Source organism: Colius striatus, chromosome Z, assembly GCF_028858725.1.
Source record: "Colius striatus isolate bColStr4 chromosome Z, bColStr4.1.hap1, whole genome shotgun sequence".
In the NCBI taxonomy this organism is placed as follows: domain Eukaryota; kingdom Metazoa; phylum Chordata; class Aves; order Coliiformes; family Coliidae; genus Colius; species Colius striatus.
Window position 1 is genome coordinate 51,334,574 of NC_084790.1, and position 21,776 is coordinate 51,356,349.

General features: G+C 43.9%; 1 protein-coding gene across 3 annotated transcripts; it reads right to left on the reverse strand.

Moving 5' to 3' along the window:
* Nucleotides 1-6,071: 6,071 nt before the first annotated feature.
* Nucleotides 6,072-19,885, reverse strand: TMEM171 (transmembrane protein 171). Of its 3 annotated transcripts, none has more exons than XM_062018603.1 (5): nucleotides 19,843-19,885; nucleotides 13,299-13,425; nucleotides 12,144-12,852; nucleotides 10,309-10,450; nucleotides 6,072-6,654 (listed from the first exon to the last, which is right to left on the reverse strand). In XM_062018603.1, the coding sequence occupies exons 3-5, from the start codon at nucleotides 12,772-12,774 to the stop codon at nucleotides 6,429-6,431; spliced, it is 999 nt and encodes a 332-aa protein (XP_061874587.1). In that variant the 5' UTR covers nucleotides 12,775-12,852; nucleotides 13,299-13,425; nucleotides 19,843-19,885; the 3' UTR covers nucleotides 6,072-6,428. The 3 variants fall into 3 exon arrangements, with proteins under 3 accessions (XP_061874587.1, XP_061874585.1, XP_061874588.1); XM_062018601.1 differs by having other exon boundaries at nucleotides 19,769-19,857; XM_062018604.1 differs by lacking the exon at nucleotides 19,843-19,885 and adding an exon at nucleotides 18,318-18,388.
* Between the last annotated feature and the right edge of the window lie 1,891 nt (nucleotides 19,886-21,776).

Here is a 21,776-nt window from a genome sequence, read left to right on the forward strand (position 1 = left end):
TAGAAGAATAAAGGTCTCTGGGAAGTGAAGCCTGAAGCAATCGCTAAAGACTTCTTGAATTACCACCATAGCTTCCGAAATGGCTTCACCCTTGCAGGGGCTGCTCATCTCTTTATCTTCTTCTTTAATTTGGCACCCACTGATGCTTCCTTGCTCTGCCTGTGCCAGATAGGAGAGAAAGGAAGCTGCAGCCACTGCAGCTTTTCCTAGGCCCTCTGCCAGTTGATGCATCCCGCATATGGACAGTATACATCTAGTCAACAGCACTGAGGCGTGTCTTGCTCCCCTTGGCCCACTGCTCCAGCAACCTGGATCTGCAGGAAAATGCAAGGCCATTGTTGGGAGTGCTTTGCAGGGCTCTGAAGTGTGGTATTTATTACCATGCCTGGACCTCTGTTGTGGCTCATTCTGCAGTCCAGAGCTTCTGAGGTTTAAAAAATACCAAAGTAGGCTATCTGATATTTTACCAAGGGAGACCAGTGGGTGGGTGGGAGGGTAAAAGCAGCAACAGGATTGTGAGTGCTAACAGCTTGGGAGAGCTGCTGGGAGAAAAGTTATTACAAGTGAGACAAAGCTTTGCAGCTATTTGAAGGTAGCAAAATTGCCCTGTAATTTCCCCTTAATTGTGGACATTTTTTGTTGTGGGATCTCCACCCCTTCCTCAAAGTTTACACTGAACAAAGCTCACATACTCTGAACAGCACACCACTGCAGGAACGAGAAAGCACCTCCTGAAATGTTAAACCAGGTAAAGTGAGGCATCTTATCCGGTACTCAGAAGTACCTAGATTTTTAAAATTTTTCTGTTTTTTACATCACAATGAACAGTTCGGTTGAATACACGTCCCACATAGTAAACAGATTAATTGAATGTTGAGATTTCTGTGTCCTAACAGTTTCAGAGTAAAATAGTTTCTGTCAGAGGGTTCAGATAGAACATCTTTGGTGTAATTCCTTAAGGAGGAAACATGTCCAACTACTCGATCTGTTTTGACTAGCATGGCAAAGGAGTACACACAGGACAGAGTTACTCCTGAGGTGGTAGAAAGTATAATGCTGTTTCTTGCTACCAGCAGCTCTGGGGAAGCAAGCTTACCCTGAGATTTATAAAATAAAAATAGCTCTAGAACTAGAAAACTCACCTTTCAGACTGCTTCTTCAAAAGATACTGTACGTGTAATGTGCATTCATTTCACAGTGTGACAACAGTTCACTTCTGAAAGGGACTGCTCACCAAATTTGGTGTCTTCAGAACTGATGCTGAATGCAATCACAGATGTATCCTTCTCATTTTTTAGCAGACCTTGAAGAACATTAGTGCTTGACTCCTTAAAAAAAAATGTCTGGGAAGTTTCCAAAGTCAGTATTATGTCTCTTCCATTTACCTAGGGTGCCAATAAATTTTCTGACAAATGCACTCAAGATCAGCCCTTCACCCAGCACTGGTCTAGTCTCTGCACACTTGAGCAAGGTGTTAGAGCTTGCAATGCAGTGATTTTGTACAATGACAACTCAATTAGAAAGTGCTGAAATACCAGATAAGCTGTCCTTGTATTGGTAATTACAGTCAAAACCTAAGTCACCTTAAAATTTATATTTAGTAACCTTAACGGAATGAACTTCTGCTACTGCTCTCTGCAAGTCAGGCTTTTCCACACCATGAATCATTCCTGTTGCTGTTTACTGAACCTTCCAAGCTTTCCAACACCCTTTTAAAAGCAGCATTATGTCATTATATCTGTCTAACTAGTGGTATGTACAGATGTAGTGTCACCTCCTCCTTTCATTTATTCAAAAACTCTGCAACCATGTTTTGCAGCAGGATTGTTCTGGAGGACTTCCTTGGTTCTACCCAGTGGTCATTAGATGTGGTCTGGATGCAGAGTTTTCAAGTCAGGTGTTGCATCATCCCATGGCTGAAGCTCTTCGCCTGTGGCGTAGGACAACTTCATGGTTGCTGAGCAAGTGCAAAGTACAGCTAGAGAGTACAGGTGTTTTTTTTCCAAGGGTACTTGTCACTTCAACTTTGAAAGCAGGATGGAAAACATTTTCTGTTTGTGCAGTGGAATCTAGATTGAAATGACACCTTTCCCTGTAAATTGCCACCTTTTCAACATTTCCTCTAAGCCTCCCCATGTTTCTCCTATTATTTCCCCAGATAGTGGCAATGCTGCATTCAGGCAGTTGCCTAGATCTTAAGAGATTACTGGACTGCATTAATTTTTTTAAGAGCACTACTTTTCTTTGCTAAGTACTGGTCTTGGTATGTTCTGGATACTGGTGCTGATTTCCTAAATTAATCCCTTTTTACCTGGAATAACTCCTAAACAAATGAAAACAGTTTTGTGAAACCTAAGGAACTGATCAGAGTGAAGTTTTCAGAATGGGTGCTGTTTTCATGTCTTACTACAGTTTTGTGACCGTCTTCCTCCCTGAATGGAAGCCCTGCTTTGCTTTCTGTTACTCTACATAATTTTCTGTCTCCAATGCTGACTTCTCCTACAGCACTTGCTGCTGGAAGCAGGTTTCCTGTAATGGTCTGCACCTCCTCAGTTCTCTAACTTGTTTTAAGAATCATCCTAGTAAACACTCATAGGCCCTCAGGTCATCCTTTTCTGCTGCAAATAATTTTTACATAGTTGTTCACCTTACTGTCCTGCTGTAATGAGATTTTCTTACATGCCTGTACTACAGTCAGGGCCTTAGTCACAGAACATGCAAAAGGTGTAATATAAAGGAAAATTGTGGCACAAAATCACATGCTAATTGGCTTTAAAAGAGTAGGTAAGAAGCATCACTCCATAACGAAACACTCAATTGTAAGGTGACTGCGGAGCCAATTAGTCGGCTAAGAGAGATTTTTTCCTAGAGAAAGGTGACTGCATGTGGCATCTTTAATAGGAGACAGGTTCAGTCAGCTGCCTGTGGCAGCACGTACCTGCAAGGTGGTTTTGTATGCTCCCAGAGAACATTGTCCTGTCAGCATACACACCAAACTGGAGGTATTTCCATACCTACTTATCCAGATGTATGAATGTGTGTTAAGAAAGAGGAACAAAAATCCAGATGAAGGCTGACACATCTGCTGCAGAATTGTGGAGGTGTCCTGCTGAGACACAGAAATGCCCCACGAGCTGTGACTGAAGAGGCAGGATGGAAAGGGGACAGATGGATACAGAGCTACTAACTGCAAAGGGCAAGGATGAGGTGTGTGCAACCCACTCAGTGCTGCTGTCCCCTAGAACACAGCATCATTGTAGAGATCTGTGCAATCTCAGTTTTTCAGGGGAGTTACCTTTTGCTTTTTTTTTTTTTTTTGCTTTTTTTTTTTTTTAGCTGCTGATGATGCAGGAAGGGCTTCTCCTAGAGAAGAGGCTTGCATTTATATTTTTATTAATCCTTCTCATATCCAAAGGATTATAGTGTTGCAGTTAGAAGCAGCAATGCCAGTGCAGGCAGAAAGGAACAGACCTTAACTTCACTTAGAGAGGATTAGCAGTTGTTACCTCCCACTTTGCCTGTTTAAGTAAGTGTGAATCCGTAACCAACTTGATTTGCTCCCTAGCATTTGTATGTCAAGCACTTTAGCTAACCTTAAGGCAGAAAGGGGGTTACAGCACCATTAGTGTGACAGTAAAGTATCTCACTTCCTCAATAAAAATGCTATTCCATATTATTTTAAACTACTTTTATAGTTTTACAAGGTGTTGCTTCCTTTCTAATCAGAGGTTTCACCCCTACTCCCCACATCAAAAATTCCTCCCACTAATGCTCTTCACCCAGTGGCAGGCTTCACTGGTGGAGGCAGGTCTGGTGGCCTCTCACTCATGTTTTCCGACCTTGCTGAAACAGATTTTGACAGCACACTAAGCAAATACTGTTGCCCTAGCTATGTTACCTCCCTCAGCACTATGCACATTATGGAGACATATCCAGCATATCCACTGAGTTTCCAAGGAATGATGGTCCAAGTCAAAAATAGAAGATGCTAACAGAGCTGCATATTGAACTATTTACTAAGCATCTTCTCAAAATAGTACAGAGAGAAATTCTGGTTCCAGTCCCCACTTTCAGAGGTAACACTACAAAGAGTGAGGTCAGCAGCTTTCTAAAGAATGCTTTATGTTAAGACTAGTTTCTTTAAGAAATAGATTGGAGGCTATATCATAGAAAATCGAGACATAATAACCTTGTAGAAAAATATGATGTCTGTGTTTCAGTTCCACAGGACTCAGCTCTGAAGTAACATATTCTACTTGATTTGTCTGGTCTCTTGCATACATCTTGGGAACAACTGATTGAGCAAGCAGCACAAAAAGTTAAAACCTTTACAGTTAGCAATCAGACTGTATTTTTTTTTAAAAAAGAGGTGTCAGATTTCAAGATTTATTTGTTTAAGAGTAAATGCTTTTTGTCATCTTACCATTCCAGCAGATGAGCATTCATTTTTAATGCAGACAATGGAACAAAGCCAACATGAGTCTTTGTTTGCATGAGATCTCTCAGGCAAAACACCTCAGTCTCTGTACTTGCATGACAAAACTAGAGAGACAAGCTCGTTTGACACCTGCAAGGATTTTAACCACTGTTAAATTCAGGTTAGAAACAAAAGTTAAGAAAACAAAAAAAGAGATGGTAAACCATAGCTTGGACTACAGAAGGCATTCAAGGAACAGGCATCCTTGAAAAATTCACCAGGTAAAAAACATTTGAGAGAAAAGAGGACAAAATGCCTGCTGGCTTTTAGGTGGATCTGCTTTTTTCATACAGACATTTCCCATGGCTGAGTCATGCCAGTTAAATCAGCTTCCATATACTAAATCCTTTTCTGTGCTGGTTTGCTTATTACTCTGCATGCATAAGCCCCTCAGCTCAACTGCTGGCTAAATATACTTCCCTCACTGGCTGATTCAGTTTTGTGCGGCTGCACAAAGAGCTGCCCTGGCATGACTGAGGGGACAAAACACAGCTGAAAACAAATGGCCAAATGCAGGAGCTCCTGAACACCTCTCCAAAAAACTCTGCAGGTGAGAGGAATGTTCAAAGAAAGACAACACAACAAAGATCACCTTTCCCTAGGCACAGGAGGGAACTTGAGTGCTTAGTTCAAAGCTTGGCATTCTGTTGCAGACAGGTTCCCTGAAATTCAGCATGGCAGAAGACAAGGTGAGGTGTAGCTGAAGTCACAGAACATATGGGTGTTCAAAGACTCAGCTGAAGAAGAAAGAGATGGCTCTTCAGCATGCTGAACCAAGCCCAAACAGTAGCTCAGTTACCTTCTGTTTCCGGGCACAGAATCAGGTTTGTTTTCCTCAAATAGAGTTCATCCTGGGCACAGAGTGAGGTCTGTTTTTCTCAAGCAAGAGTTCAGAGCAAGTTGTAAAGCATCAAAGGTCTGCAGCAATTCACTTCCAGATAACTATCCTTACCTAGTAGGAGGAAATCCTTCCATTCAGGAATGGGTGCAGACATTGCAAAATAGAACTAGGACGTGCTGTCGCTCCACACTGAAGGCAGGCAGCTACTGCTAACTTAGGGGCTGCACAGGGACGCAGGATCTTAAAGAGGGCTGCATTTCTGCCACTTAAAACAGCTGTTTGTGTGCGTGTCCATGAAGCTGCCTCTCTTGCATTGGCTGGTAAGTAATGTTCCCACCTGGAAGACAACCATTGCTGGGTGGGAGTCACTCACTAAGAAAACACTCCTTGTACAAACCATGAATGATGACATACACAGTAATACAATCTCCCTGAAATCAGTCACTAACACGGTTAAACTGTTAGCCTATTAACTACCCTCAGCATTGCCTCAGGCCTCTTAACTGCTGGTTAAAACTGATTTTCATGAGGATTACACTTACGTAAGGACCAGAGAGAGTCTAAATTAAGGTACAGAGTGTTTGTTACCAGGCAGACCAAAAAGTAACTGTTTTAAGTTTTCCATAACATATTTGGTCCTAATCTTAAACATCCCTATTTGTGCTACTCTCAAGATTACACATAAAGTCAATAACTGCGAAGAAGTATTTTCCACAAAAGTCATACAAAAATAGAAATAAAAACACTTCCTAATTATTTCTTTTTTGAAGCTCCAAACAGATTTAATTAAAATAAGAAGAAGAAAAAAAAGTTGGTCTCTACTTAGTGCTTCCATTATATAAAGAACAACTGAAAATAGAAACTGAAGCTGCAACAGAACAGGATGAGCACTTAACATTCTTGCACTGAACTGAATCCCTTCGGCCTATATGTGCAGAAGCTCAGCATTATCTAGTACTTACTGAAACCCGAATTCCATCATTTGTGCTTCTTGATGAAAAATTAGACAAGGCCAACGTTATTGCTTTTATTACAAAATGTAAATAAATTCAAAAACTGTAAATCTGAGCACATGACTTAATTTAAAAATGAAGTCCAACTGACAGTCCTCTATGAGCTGGTGTCAGATGTGGATAAGGAAATAGAAGAAAACGACGAGGATGAAGGAGAATATTCACTATTTGTTATTGAAGCTTTTTCTTCATATTTTGGAGGCGATTCAGAGGAGAGATACAGCATGGGTAGAATATCCGAAGGTGAGCTGCTTCCAGAAATGGTATATATGGTTTCATAGTCTCTAACACCAACTGTTCTCTCATCATCTGCAAGCTGTGCTCTATAAAACACAAAACTGTGTATTAGCATAATTCATTTCTCTTCGGCAAGTGAAATTCCACTTGACTTACATAAACATACATGTATGCACACACGCCCTCAAAACCCCCGAAGCAAAGAAGTTGCCTAAGCATTAGGATTTTATTCTGTGGGCTACATTATGACTCATATGAAAACTCCACTGCTTTGTAGAAAGGCAAACAAGCTCCCTTCTTTCACACCACAGCCTGGCTTATGGCTATTAGCTGCTTCTGGCAGGACTGTCTCACAATCTTACTAAGTCTTCTTCTGATCTTTAGCTTCTACCACATCTTTCCTTTTGCAGACTGTCACATAGATACTGTTATCTTTCCTTATGAAAGACAATTACTACAATTCAAATTGCATCCGAAAAACAACAAACTGTAGCCACTTAAGATCTCACATGAAAGGCAATTTTTGAAACTTTCGCTAAGCTTTCCAGCAACTGTGGCAGACATCAGGAGTAGCAATTCTGCTCACAGCTGGAGAAATGGAAGCAAATGGACACAATCAGACTGCTAAGTTCCCAGTGACAGTCAAAGGGGACAGCCAACTATTTGCTGCCTTCCTCTGAGCACTCAACTGGATCCCATTCGGTTGCACCTGTGTGGTTCTGGTACTCTGCTCATGTCACCCTGGAGCTTGCCCTCAGCATATCATGTCATCTCCTTCTCAAGGAAAGGGAAGAACTCCGCATTCCTCATGACTCACTCCCAGAGCTGACTCTTGCCTTTGCGAACGCACCTGTACCCCCACCAATACTGTGTGATGAGCAAAACTGCAGAGCATAGTCACCTCACCTTCAGTGCATGTGAGGGTGTGTGTTTAAAGAAGAACATGCTACAAGGCAAATGCTGAAGTGGTGTATAACAGAATGCAGGAAGAACCCAACCACTTCTGGGATCAGACCATGACTCAGCTTCTTACAAACTTTCTCATCCAGTACAGCCTTTACCACAGCACTTGCTGGTGGAACAAGGAGCAATGGTCTGAAGAGGCAAACCACATTTGCTTGGTAACCACCTATGTACGAAATGGGTATTCTCTTCCAGCTTTGGAATCATCAATCACAGCACTGTGAGGAGGAACAAGTGCCCTTGTTCCTCCTCCATGAGTGAGTTTGCGAACAAGTTTGCCCCAGTCAAGACACTGCGGCTGTGAGTGTTGCACCATGGGAGAGCATGACTGAGTGGAACACCTAGAGGTGGTATTGACCCATAGGGTCCCAGCGAGGACCCCAGGGAGCACAGGAGGGCAACAGCTACAGCAGCTACAGAACGCCACGAGAGGAGGTCAGGTCTTCAGCATCCATGGCTGAGGTGTTCTCCCTGCTCCATTAGAAATTGCCCCAATGAGCTGGGGTACAAACTGGCTCTTTGTGTACATGTTGTCACAAGTCAGAGAAGTCCAGACAGGTAACCAACGATGGCTGAGGTGATGGGATCACACACAAAGTTTGGAGCACCAGAATTGGACACTCATGGGTTGAGGCAATTTATCAAGCTACAGGGGAATTTTATAGGAGAACAGGTGAAGGAAAGAGGTGTCATCTGGTATGTGTACCAGCAGAGAGAGCCTACAAGTTGTCTGAGGAACTAGCTTTATTGCCATTCCCCCCTGCCCTTTATTCTTCCATTTTTCATTGCAGGACATACCACTTGCACTCTTTCATACCCTTTGATAATCTTCACATTTTATCAAGCACATGGGTAGGCAGACCACACCTGAACTCAGGCCCTGAAATGACAGTGTAGCAAGGACTTGTAGCCCTCTGTTTTGTGCACTGTACTTTTACAGAAAGGTGGCACAAGAGTCATTCTTGCCTCTCAGCTACTTGTAAGGCTACAGTAGAACACGTATGTTCATATATTTATCTCAGTTACCAATTCCAGACTAGTTTTCTAAATGTATTTTAACTTAAATTATTTTTGAGGGTGCCCTTGGGCCACGTTTGAATTAGCTGCCTTGGGGCTATCAGACATCCCAGATCCTGATCAGGGCAAGTTGTTTCTCCAAACACACCAATTGCTTTGTATGTACAATACAGAAAGGAGCAAGATCACACACTGGAGTTGTAGCACAGACAGGCTCAGCATGGTGCTTAACTCCAGGATGAGCAGCAACTATATACAAAACACCTTCTAGCTGTGGATGCCTTCACCCAGACCAGTAAGACCACAGACACCTCAGGCAAAATCCTTCCTTCAGCAGTAGTTTCTCCCTCCTGCTTGTTCTGGGTGTCCTTTGATTGTACAGGTCTGACAGCTGGTATTTTATTTGCAATCTGAGAATACGCAGAGATTTTTATATTTAAAAGAGCATGTTTATTTGCATAAACAATTTGTGCCTGGTCACGAGAGCCACTACTCTCTGGAAAGCACTTTTGCTTGATCAGCCCCAACATCTTCTCATCTTGCATCTAGCCTTGTCATCCTGAATCAGCAGGTGTATAGGGCACTGAGTGATCAACAGATTGTCATCATCTTTGTACAAGATGATGTACAAGATGATGTCTCTCTCAAACAAGTAAAAAACAGTAGACAATTATCTGTGTAGCTAGGCTTTATTAGTCATTGCACCCCTCAGCACAAGTCATCAATCTCAAGCTGGACCTCAGTCAGTGAGAATCAGACACTGTGTGTCTCCCTTCCTTAGGTGGTACATACATGATTATTCTTTTCTTTGCAGGCTGGTCCCACTGTGCACTAGTAGCAAGGAAGAGTGTTTATTCCATGTTAAAAGAAGAAAAGTAATTTTGAAAAGAGGCAGAAGGATAGTCTGGCTTGTGGCAATAGCAAGAGGAAGACATCTGTTGTCTCCAATGAAGATGAAGAGAAAGTGTTTGGAGGACGGCACCGGGAAAGACATTATAAAGAGATGTTGACAGTGATTCACTAGAGAACAGAGCATCTTGCACAGTGGAGATGAGCCTCAAGAATCCACTAGGTATACTTGAAACAGTGACTTAAAAACCACAGATATGGCTGCAGACAGCACGGTAACAAGAGTAATCACTGTTGCTAACACAAGTATCCCCCTCCTGTGGCATTTATGTCTTTGGGCAAGAAGAAACTTTGTGCTTGCTTGCTTCAAAAGGAAGATTAGCACCAGACTTTTGAAGAAATACTGAAATCAGGCACAAAGCTGGTACAGATGATTACAGCCTCACGTGAGTGGAGGAGTCTGGTTAATAGTAAAAAGCCGTTAAAGCAATGTCCCAGCAGCTAATACAACTGGACAGAGCCACACAGGCTGGGGCTCCTGCTGTGGTGATGGTGCTTAGGATGCTTCAGGTACAGTCTTGTAAAACCAAGTTATCCAGTGAAAAAGTATCCTACTACCTACCTACTCTCAGATCAAAACCAAGCTGACATACAACCTTCTAAAAGGTAAAGCCAAGTCAATTCTGGACCACTGAGGGCCTGGAAATAAGTTGGGGGTGGCCAGATCTAGCTGTGGCTCCTAGTATGTGGCCTTTGCAGTGACCATTTTCACCTTCAAGTTAGCAGGCTACTGGTGGTAATCTGCAGGGGATAAATAACCCTGTAAGTTCTTGTGCTGCAGACAACTCTTCAGTCAGTCAGCAGCTCCTGCTCCCTGAGACTTCCACAAAGAGAGAATAAAACAGTCTTACCCGTCACTGAAGATTGAGTGGTATGGTGGAGGATTTTCACTTGCAGGCAATCCACTTGACATAAGACAACATGTCACGGTTGGTGACACAGAGTCAGCAAAATAAGGAGGTGGTGGAGGTGGGAATACTACTACAGCATCACCTGGGAAAAAAAGCCACCAATTATTACCTCTGAAAAACTGAGCACCACTGTTTATTCTAACTGTATCCTAGAACATCTTCTGTCTTTCAAATTACAGTATTTACAATTACCTGACACAGAATTTCTATATTCAGGCTGTTGAGGTACGTTCAAACCCAAAACTATCTCAAAATAAAGATGCAGCATATTCATGAATGGAAGAATGTTAATTTAGAAAATATGGCTAAGGAAACTGAGTGTTCCCTCTGGGCAAGAGACACAAACCTCTTCAATTCTGTCTTCAGAAACTAGAAGTGCAAAGCACACAGTTACTGCTGATTCATTTTAAGGGCAGGCATGTTTTCTTCACATACCTAAAACAGGGCGGTTTAAGTTTCTCCACATCTACTGCAGTGTAAGAACAAAAGCATTCATCTCATTAATAGTTCTGGTGACTGATCTGTGTGCCTTGACAGTTCCCCTAGTAAATTACCTGTAGCTGAAGGCACACTACCAATATCAGTGCTGTGACACCACTGATACATAATTCACTGCTAAGTGTAGCATGCAGCAGCATTTCTGCCAATTTCAACTTTGTAATTGAAGAGTTTCAAATTTTATTTTGTTTTTAAACTGAAAGTGTATTGACAGTCACTGAGCTTACACAATTTATACAAACATTCACAGCTGTCTGGCACTCTTTTATTTTCTTTGTGATTTTTGTGCTGCCACAGGTCAGGGAGCATCAAAAAATGTTGAGTGAGGTGGGGTGAGGTGTGTTTTCTGTCTGAGTCACCACGTTCTAGAATGTCACTATGCTAATCTGATGTCACCCTTCAGCCTTTCAGTTTTACTTTTCCTGATGGAAGTATAAAAGGAATCCACTTGCCTTTAAAGACAATCTGAATTCCTTTCTACAACCCTTTGATTTGGTGCTGGTGACTGGAAAACTGGCTTTAAGCACTCACGTTTTGTGAGGGTCACTGGGTTACAGGTCGGTACGCTGGCTTGACAAGCAGAAGAAAAAATGGCTTTGCATAATGAATTTTCAGTCAGTCAGATGACAGTCAAGCAATATTACGATTCACCCATTAATCCTTCCTGAGAGCTAGAAAGCTTTCAGAATAATCTATGTATAGAGTGTATTCATGGAGTACTAAAAGCAGTGCTACATGCTGACAAACATTCCCTGCTACCATACTACACTTACTCAAATACTCTGCAATTAACAGAAGCATTGTGCAAATACATCTCTAACCAATAGAAGACATGGCTGTAATTTTAAAAAGCCCATAAACAATACACTGCTTATGAATCAGATTCTACTGTTTAAGTGGTCAGAGCTCAAGGCTAAAACAAATCTTAAATACAGTCCCAGAAGTCATTAGACTTGTGATTTTTTTTGCTGGCTACACCCTTCGGGAAAGGAAATGGAACTGGACTCTTTTGTATCAGATTACATGGTTTCTTTTGCATAGGCAGTCACTTTTCTTTTTATGCCAAAGGAGAGGTTTTGTCTTTGAGAGAAAGCTAACTGAACTGACCATAAAGAAAATGTATGAGACATCAACATTTTTCTGGTTGGGCTGGTTTGACATGCCAGAACTGACACGTTTAAGAGCTCAAATAAGCAATATTCAGAAGTAAATCATTAGTGGAAAACACACCCTACAAACTCTCGAATGTAATGTTCACAAGTTGTTTGTTTACCCACCTACTGTAATCTGAAAAGATTCAGGGCTCTGAGGATGTTCTTCACTTTCACAGGATTCTTGGTTGAGATATAAGTTTTGTTTCTTTTTAACATGAGCTATCACAAAGAAACACAACCCAGTAAGCACAATCAAAGGTCCCATGATTTGAAGCGACAGGAATCCACAGCCCTGGAGGTCCACATCAGAACTGCCGGTGTGGTTGAGCTGTATGTTGTGCCAGCTGGGGCTGCAGCCAGGAACCCAAATGCCCAGGATGCTAATCAGCATTCCACTAGTTAAAAACAGGAATCCAAATATGAGAAACTGGGTAAACTGGCAGTTCCCACGACAAAAAACAAGGCTATACACCTGCTCATTTTGCAACTGTCTTTGCCTGAAATACAGCCTGGCCCTTGACCGTGCCAGCAAAACACAAACCAGGCCACTTACAGCCAGCACAGGCCCAGCAGCCTTAAGGACCTCATTACAGTCACTAAAGGTTCCAGATGGGCACGACTGGAGAATAAAGACTGAAAGCAGGAATCCAGCACAGAGCAACACAGCTCCAAAAATAAAAAGGGAAAAAATAAGCTTCCCCTGTTGTCCATCACTTCCTCCATCTCCTGGTGCAGGAACAGCAACTGGATACATTACAACAGAATCTCCTCAAGCAGATAGGTTGGGGTTTTTTTTCCTGTTTGCATTAAGTGGCAGAAAATTACAGTGGATCTGTGAACACAAAAATATATGAATCAAAATAAGAAAAAAAAAAACGGTGGGACTAGCCACATTATAATATTTACTTCTTCATTTGCTACCCAGCCTATTTTGTATACTCTCAGTGTATTTTCTGTTTTGTAGTACCTCCATTATGGATTAAAAGATCAAGTTTGCTACTCCTGAATGCTGATGAAAAGATAGAACTTGCTTTACAGTTATGCCAAAAACAACTGTTGCATGGCTAAATTAATTGTTTCTTTAGGTACAGAGCTGTATGTTTTTCTGTTTTCAAAGGCTGAATCTCTGGAAGAAGACAGGCTGGCCATCCCCTTGAAAAGAGAAAGCTAGGAGAAAGTTTTGTACTGAATGGCAGGAAGTGACAGCTCTTGAGAGAAGAATCTTAACGCAAATGGATATTGACAATTATTGGGTTCTTTAAATCTTCTAAAACATACCTTTTCAAAGCATATAAATCTTGCTTCTCCTTCTACAGGCAGTAAAGACTTGCCTGTTTCTCTCCTTCAATCAACTTTCTGTCCTATACAGCTGCAAGAGCAAGTATACAGGAGAACAGGTTCTGTTCTGAAAGGGAAAAAAAGAAAAAAATAACAAAGCCATAGTAAAGACCATGTGCTTCATGTTCGACTGATTCCACAATCAGAGTTGGTAAGCATACTGCTCCCACTCTTCCTTTCAACATCCCCTACTCTTGAATCCTTCTGGTGTACTCCAAGAAAGCTTTAAAAAGGAATGTAACAAAGGTGGGTCCTGGAAGGCTTCTGAGCCCACAGGAGTCTAGATTCAGAAACAAACCAGAAGAAAACTACTGCTGAGGCCAGTAACAGTCCATACGGTAGTATGGATAACAAATTTGCTGGATGTGGACAAAACTGGGACAAGGAAAGCCTGACTGAAGATTGAACAGGCTGCCACTTACTGAGTTCTAGAAAAAGAGATATTTCTGTCATTATGTGCAAGAAAGTCTGTGCTGCTCTGACACTCTGACCTACAAGGCTCAGACGGACACCATACTCCATAGCATGGTGACTAGCAAACCCAGAGATTTCGGTCTGAGTGGCTATCATCCATCAAAGTCAACCTGAAACTCACGAGAATTTCAGACCATGGAAAATAACAAGTCTGGACAGACCATGGGAAAGCTGTCCCCACCACATGCGCGAGGTATTTAAGTGTGCTCATGTTGCAATGTTTTAACACTGCCCTCTTCCCTCACCAGCAGTCTCTCGTGACAGACAATCTACGACTTGGATATATCAGGATATATCAGGTATATATGGACTGAAGGAGTTTGTCATGGATGGAAACAGGGAATCTGCTTACTAACTGCTGTTTGCCAGTTAACCTGCAGTCTTTCCTTTACCATCTTCCACCGCTCTGATACTAGTTCCACTGACTGGAAGCTGGAAGTCAAGTGACTCCTCCTTACATATGCCTTGACAACAGTTATTGCACAAGAAAAACAAAATAGTATGTGATTTCTGGAAGCAAACTGTTGAACATGTGTCAGCCACAACAAGCTTCACATCACTCCCCAGTTACTGCGGTGCCCCACTGGGATGAAAACAAAACACAACCATAAAACCCACTAGTCACTCAAATACACAATTATCTGTCTGCAATGCAAGGCAATCTATCCTGTCACTTTACTTAGCCACTTGTAAGAGTAGGATCCAATTAAAAAGTCGGATGAGCACATACATTAATGATGAAGTTATTAGATATTTTGCTGCTGAACATGAAACCCGTTGGGAATGAAAATAACTTGGTTGTAAAATATCATAATTAGTTGTGCAAAATCAGGATGAACTGTGATTTCTTAAACCTGAACAACTTTATGAGTGCAGTAGCCCGAGCCCACATACTTAAAGGTGACAAAGCACTGGGAGTCATCTGGAGCTGAACAACATAAACTAGAAGATGGGTGAGGAAATCATCCTGCATGAAGTTAATAAGGGACTGGTGACACTGACAACCACAAATGCAGATAATATAGATAGGAGGATATAAAATTGCAAGACTCTGAGATGAGAACACACAGCAACCTCTGAGATAAGCAACAGAAACCAACTAGAAACAGAGAAAGGAACAAGAAAATCCCAGACTCTGCTGTTACTCTTGGACTAGGCCATCACAGTAAAGGAGGGGAACTTAGGCTGTAAAGGTATAATCACCCAAGGTTTTCTTGGTTAGGGACTGCTCTCATAAAACTAGGTCCAGCTTCAGCTCTAATAAACCAACCTGTACAAGAACCCAGCGTCCAAATTCTTCTTAATGGTCAGGGAGTAAGACTGGATCCGGCTGCACCTAGGCTCCTGTCAGCAAGTCAGAAAGCAAGGGAGTCCAGTCTGAACCTCATGACTCACCAGGAGAAGCCTTACTGGAAGTTTCTACAACAACCAGACCCCCAGCAGCACAGAAGAAGGCCGAGAGCAGCATAAAGGTAAAAGGCATAACAATCATGAGATGCAATGGGCAAAGAAACAGGGTGCACCAGTTAGCAAAGAGGCTACTGCAGGAAGCAGCAAAGTCTCCCAGTGGCCTAACCCAAATGACCTCCCTTAATGCATCTCATTACCATGGTCAGTTAATGAGTAAACTATGTCTGCTAAGTGTTTCTTCACTGTTCTGAATTCAGTCTATTCCTCTACTAAAACTGGTTTGAAAAACTGCTTGTAAAACTTTGGTTTTGTTACTGCTTTGTAACCTGCTTTTTACTTCTTGGTAAACGATGCACAGCTTTACTCTGGAGAAATAAAGGTTGCAGAAAGCACTAGAGATACGAGTGTGTAATGAAAACAAAATAAAAGAAATTCTGATAGATTTCAAACTGAAGACCTTTAGCCATGCACATCTTCGGCACTTCATGAGCCATGTTGAAGGCTCTGCTTCTAAGCAGAGAAAAAGCATTAGGCTGTTCGCTCCTTCCACGATTTCACTGCTCTTTCCTAAGTTAATAAAATTGTTTCTCGTTACTGCATATGCTTTTTTATGTCTAACAACTTTCTCCATTTTTCTAGTTGATTGGGGTGTCTCAGAGTTACTGACCTACCAATAAATGCACAAAACCGAGTAAAGGGCCTCTGAAGTAAAAAAACCCCAAATCCAGCAAAGCCATTTCAGACACAACTGTCTTGAGATATTTTTTCTGCTGAGGGACATTAACCATTATAACAGCAATACACTATAATTAGAGAGAATTCTGGGTCCTTTCTTTGCGGTTCCCTCTAGGGAAGAAAACATGAACTTAAGCACAAGTAAATTAGGACAAAGGGAAATAATGTGAAGCAAAAAGAAATTCAAGCGTTTAGTCCTTAAAAAGAAAAAATTCTAGAGATTTGTTCTTATTACTCCAACACAGCGCCTGCTTCTCTTCCACCAGTCTTCTTGTTATGAGATTAAGTTAAAACACACATTAGAAATGAAGCATGTGCATATTTTCTTAATTTTTTTCAGGCCACAAAAGAAGGAACATTCAGAACAGTCTGTTGTGGCTTTGAAGATGAAAGCCACAGATCTTATGCTGCCAAGTCCAAGGGAGGAATAATTTTCATTTATGCTACCACCAAATTTTAATAGAAAACCCAAAGCAAAATGAAGCTTCTTTTTTTCTGTTACAAGAAAAAGTGTTCTAAGAAAGAAGCAAGCCTTATATTGACTATGTACTTGAAATACTTCGATTAGATCTGGTATCTGCACAGGCATATTGACATAAGGGAATTTTCCCTTCATATTGACCCCAAGTCTGAGAGCAGACGTGGAAATACCAGGTCAGAAACAACTAGAAAAAAATCCAGTAGTGTGGAGGCAGTTAAGTATGATGGAAAACGGAATTGGAAACATAGTTTGTAAAGGAAGTCTGGTTATGAGCTTAACTTAAATGATATAGTACTTCACCCTTTTCTAAGCCTGGCCCATGCCAGGTATACAGAACAGGAAATCACATCACAATTTCTTGTCATTTTTCTATGCAACACTTGCAATACAACTTTCACATTATGGATGACTCCAAGGATTTTAAAACACAAATTTTAATGATGAAACTGGGACTTTTTGCTTTCTGTTTAAACCTTCAGAGTACATATTGTCCAAGATTTCCACTGCAAACACAAGGGCTATAAATTTACTCCCCTTTCTCATATGAAATTTGATAGCCTCATGCGGTCCTATGAATTCAGGAACTAAAGATTAAAAGAAAAAAAAACCACTGAAACAAGGAAAACATTGCTGTTTCTCTGCTTTATGTTTCCTAGAGTAAGCCCTGCTTCTGCTCTTTCACTCGCAAACGCACCCAAACCATCTCATTCAGAAGGATCAGGTCTAGTCTGTGTTGTTATATCAGGAACTACAATACCCTGTCGGTTGCAGTCTACAATGGAAACCCCATTAGAAGCCACAAACAATCCTTTTCAAGAGTGCTTTCGAAACCATACTTCCAATTTTTTAACTGCTACTGGGAAATTGCCACTGCCATTGTGTGATTTTATTTTTTCTTCCCAGGTTTCAAATTAACCATGACTCAAAGTCCTCTCAACTTCTTTAACTTCCATGTCAAAATATGAACAGATCTCCACTCCTCTCACTCCCTAAATCCAATTTCCTCCTCCATTCACATCTGTCCCTGTAACCATGCCATTTTCTGTTCTTTATCATATCAGTTTCCCCCTCTGGGTTGCACTGTTAACTTGATATTCAGCAGAAGCACACATCCATGAACATAGATGATTAAACTAAAGTGAATTGGAGTTAGTCACCTTCATCCCCATGCTCTTTGCTCCCTGTGGTGTGTTTTGGTCATATGAAGATCTCAGAGGAAATGCCAGACAGGACGTAGTTTCAGTTTTCTGCCTTCCAGCAGCATTAAGACTACAAGTACTACCAAGTTTTGAGATGTCAAATATATAAAATTTGATTTATTGTGTACAGTCTCCAACTAGTGCCTGAGAGTCTTCCCATCTCATGAAGCATTCAACTCTGATAGCCCAGGCAAAGGATTTCTAAAATTTAGATGCTTTGCAAAAAGATCCCTAAGCAGAGTGCAGATGCCACAGCAACTCTGCCCACTGGTGTTGACTAAATGATTATGCCAGCTCACAGTATAAGGGTATCAGAGAATGGTAGGGGTTGGAAGGGACCTTTAGAGATCATCTAGTCCAAGCCCCCTGCAGAAGCTATGCTGGTGTTAATGACAATTACACGTGGAGCAGGAGTCAATATCTGGAAAACTGCTAGAAAGCAGCTGAGGTAGGAATTTCGAGAAAATGGGATGAATCCTGTCAGTCTCCAGACACATGTGCACCAGGGATCCTTCTCACCACAAACTGGCAGAGTCAAGGATTCTGACCTGCACCAGACAAAACTCTGCTCTGTAAAGAAGCTGCCAACTACTATCCCTGTGGGCTGCACGAGGAAAAACAGCTAAAGTAAAAGCTGCTCCACAAATGTTCCCCACTCACTTTGGTGGGAAAGAGAGTCCTGATGTCACAGTTGGATGAGGAGATCCCAAAAAGCTCCCCAGAAGGGAGCTTGCAAAGCAGAGTTTGGTAGCCTGTTAGTTGGATGTCATGCCGGCAACTAGGACAGTATCTAGGTTCAACAATGGGCTCTGAAGGGTCCCATGCATATGGACAGAATGCTTTCTTACATGACATACTGGTGGCACACAAAAGCAGGGACAAAGCAGTTCCTGTTTCCTGGAGAACCTGCAGGGAGACTGGAGGGAAGGTAGACAAGACACAGATCAAGTCACAGAGCTGCCTTTCTTTACAAGAAGTCAGGTAACACAAGACAGAGCAGTTTCTGGGAAGATCTGTTCCATTAATCCGATGTACCCCAAGGAGGAAAATGGCAGAGGCAAAGAGACTTAGAGCTCTTTGAAAGTATATGACTGTGAGCATCAGAAAGTCACAGGATTCCAAAAGCTGCCCAAAGCCTTCCTATCCCCGTTTCCTGAGATTGTCCAGTGACATTAAACCATATCTAACTCACAGGCAAGCAGGCAAGCTCTAGTTCATCTGGGAAAAGCAGCATCCCGTGTCATACTTGCACACCAGCCCATGAGGCATGCCGTCTTCTAAGTCACTAAGTCTTGCAAGTCACACTATGGTCTTCAAGGACAGATCATACCCCAAAAGCACAGTTCCTGTGCTTCATGCTGAGGGAAGAAGCAGGTCTGGGCTGCCAGTTCATCACTTCCCTCTGAGGGAGCTGCACCTGGCCCACGCAGTGCCAGCCCACTGCCCCAGTGAGAGCCTCCTCACCACTTGCCATGTGCCATGAACGACAGCTGGACCACTACACATCAGTGGAATGATTTACAGAGCCCCCTTCAGAGGCACCCTATCCTCTAACAGGGATAGCACAAAGGTCACTGCGGGCACGCAGTGTGGGGAGCAGTGGACTCTCTGGGGAGGACATAAGAGGCTTCTCGTAGCCCAGGACATGTATACCTGGCGTCAGTGACACGCAGAGGCACAGCGCGTCCGCCACTGAGGACTGCAAAAACCACGGCAATGGCAGCGGCCGAGCCGGCGGCGGCAGCCCGCGGGAGACACGGCACAAGCCCGCCCACCCGCCGCGGCCCTCTCACCGGCGGCAGACGGGCCACGAGCCGTGCTGCGGCAGCGCCCGTCCCGCGGCACGCAGCCTGCCCGCCGCAAGTTCCCCCTCTCCCCACCGCGCCCTGCCTCTCTTCACGGCCTCCCCTCGGCACCCGCGGAGTGCTGCCCGCCATCTTCCCTCCCGCTCGATCGCTTTCTTCAACCCGCGGCAAGAGCTGCGCCAGCCCCGGCGGCGGGCAGCGGGACGGGCTCCGCTCACCACGGCCTGCGGGCACGGGCGGCTCAGCATAGCGGAGCAGGTGCGGGAAAGGGTCAGCGGCGAAGGGCTCCCAGCGCCCGCCCCTTACCTGGCCGCGGTACGAAGGACAGCAGTAGCGCGGCCGACGCCGCTATTTAAGCACCTGCGGGAGACAGCACATACCTGGGCGGCACTGGACTGGGCAGGGCCGGGCCGGGCCGGGCCGGGCCGGGCCGGGCCGGGCCGAGCCGAGCCGGGCCGGGCCGGGCCGGGCCGGGCCGAGCCGGGCCGAGCCGGGCCGGGCCGGGCCGGGCCGGGCCGGGCCGAGCCGAGCCGAGCCGGGCCGAGCCGAGCCCGAGGAGCGTGGGCGCAGCAGCAGCTGCGGCACCGCCCCCCGCAGTGCTGCGAGCCCCACAGCCGCTGGCCTCGGCCGCCCCGCGCCGCCTCTCGGCCGCCCCAGCGCGCCAGGGCGCTTCCCGCAGCCCGCAGGGAGGGGGCGGCCGCTGCGGAGCAGGTTTTGTCGTCGCTTGCCCACAGGCGCGACTCTCCTGGCGGAGCTGTGCCGGGGACCCGCTGCGCGTTGGCTCCCTCCGCACAGCCATGGCGGGTGAGGAGGAGGAGGAGATGCGCGGCGACGCAGTAATAGTCATCTCCCTCGATATGCTGAGGTGACCCGCAGCTTCTGGTGGCTGAAGTCCAGGCTGATGAGATCATAGAATCACAGAACCACCGTTTGGAAGGGACCTGTAGAGATCATCCAGTCCAATCCACCTGCTAAGCAAGGTCACCTAGATCAGGTCACACAGGAATGCATCCCAGGTGGGTTTGAAGACCTCCAGGGTAGGAGACTCCACAACCTCCCTGGGAAGCCTGTGCCAGGGCTCCCTCACCTGAACATGAAATAAGTTTTTCCTTGTGCTTAAGTGAGACTTTCAGTGTTCCAGCTTGTGTCCATTACCCCTAGTCCTGTTGCTAATGACCCTCCTGGCTGGCGGTAAGCCAGCTCCACATCTGTGCAGGTGTGTGTGCCACCCGGCCAGGAGATTCCCAAGGTAGCAGTCAGGAGCATGAGTGCAGCTCACTGTGCAGGGCTATTCCAGGCTTCTGTGGCGATGTCCGTACGTGACTGAGATCAAGTGTGTACCTGAAATACCACTGTCTTCAAGGTGAGGCAGGTGAGCAGCCCTTTCAGGGAGGTTGTGTTGCATGTTCCATTTCAGGAGCCGTGTTTGTTGTGGTTACTTTAGCTTGACCAACGTTAGTCCAGCTTCTGCACACTTGGGAACTCACTAGGCATTAAAGGCAGGCCAAGCCTAGATGTGACTGATTTCCTTTAGTGAAGAGCCAGTTCAGCCACTGGAAATGGGAGATGAGGCTTTCTCTCTTCCTTGCTATGTGCATGCACTGTGGAGGAAGAAGCTGACCTTGTTAGTGGAGGCAAGAGATGCATGAACTTTAAGAAGCAACTGTGATGGAGGACGAGGAGCCAGGGGAACTTGAGTTTGGGGACTTGAGTTTGGATAGAGAACTAGTGAAAACCTGGATTTCAATGAAAGAATGCCTGAAAATACATGTGGGCTGTAGGAAGTAGCTTGTGATGGGGTAGAAGGCTGCAGGCTTTCCAGAGTTGTAGACTGCTGGATGTCAGTGACTTTTTGCTGTTTGTGTCCCAACTCAGCTACCAGTGACTGGAAAGTGGATTTCAGTTGTGAAGCACTCAGATGCTTGCTAAGGATAGACAGGAAAGTAACAATTATTATATTCTGTGAAGAGTGAAATATTTCAGTGACAAAAACAAAACCCAGAAGTATGGAATTTAAAGAAAAACCCCTAAGAGAACAAAAGAAGATAAGCAGTCTTTGTTATGATCAAAAGCTGAAGCTGTAGTCTTTGCCAAAGGTAAAAAAAGCATGGAAATGTACAATCAGACTGCTTTATGACGTGTGACAACAGTGGCACAAGATTTAATTACGTTTGTATAACAGGTTTTTAATATCTAATTGTCATTCTGTTGTTTTTCTGACACAGAGCTTTAATAATACCCCCCCCCCCAATTTCCATGGTGCTTGTTTCTGTATGAAATATCAGTCTAAAATTTCTTTAGTTATCTGACACCA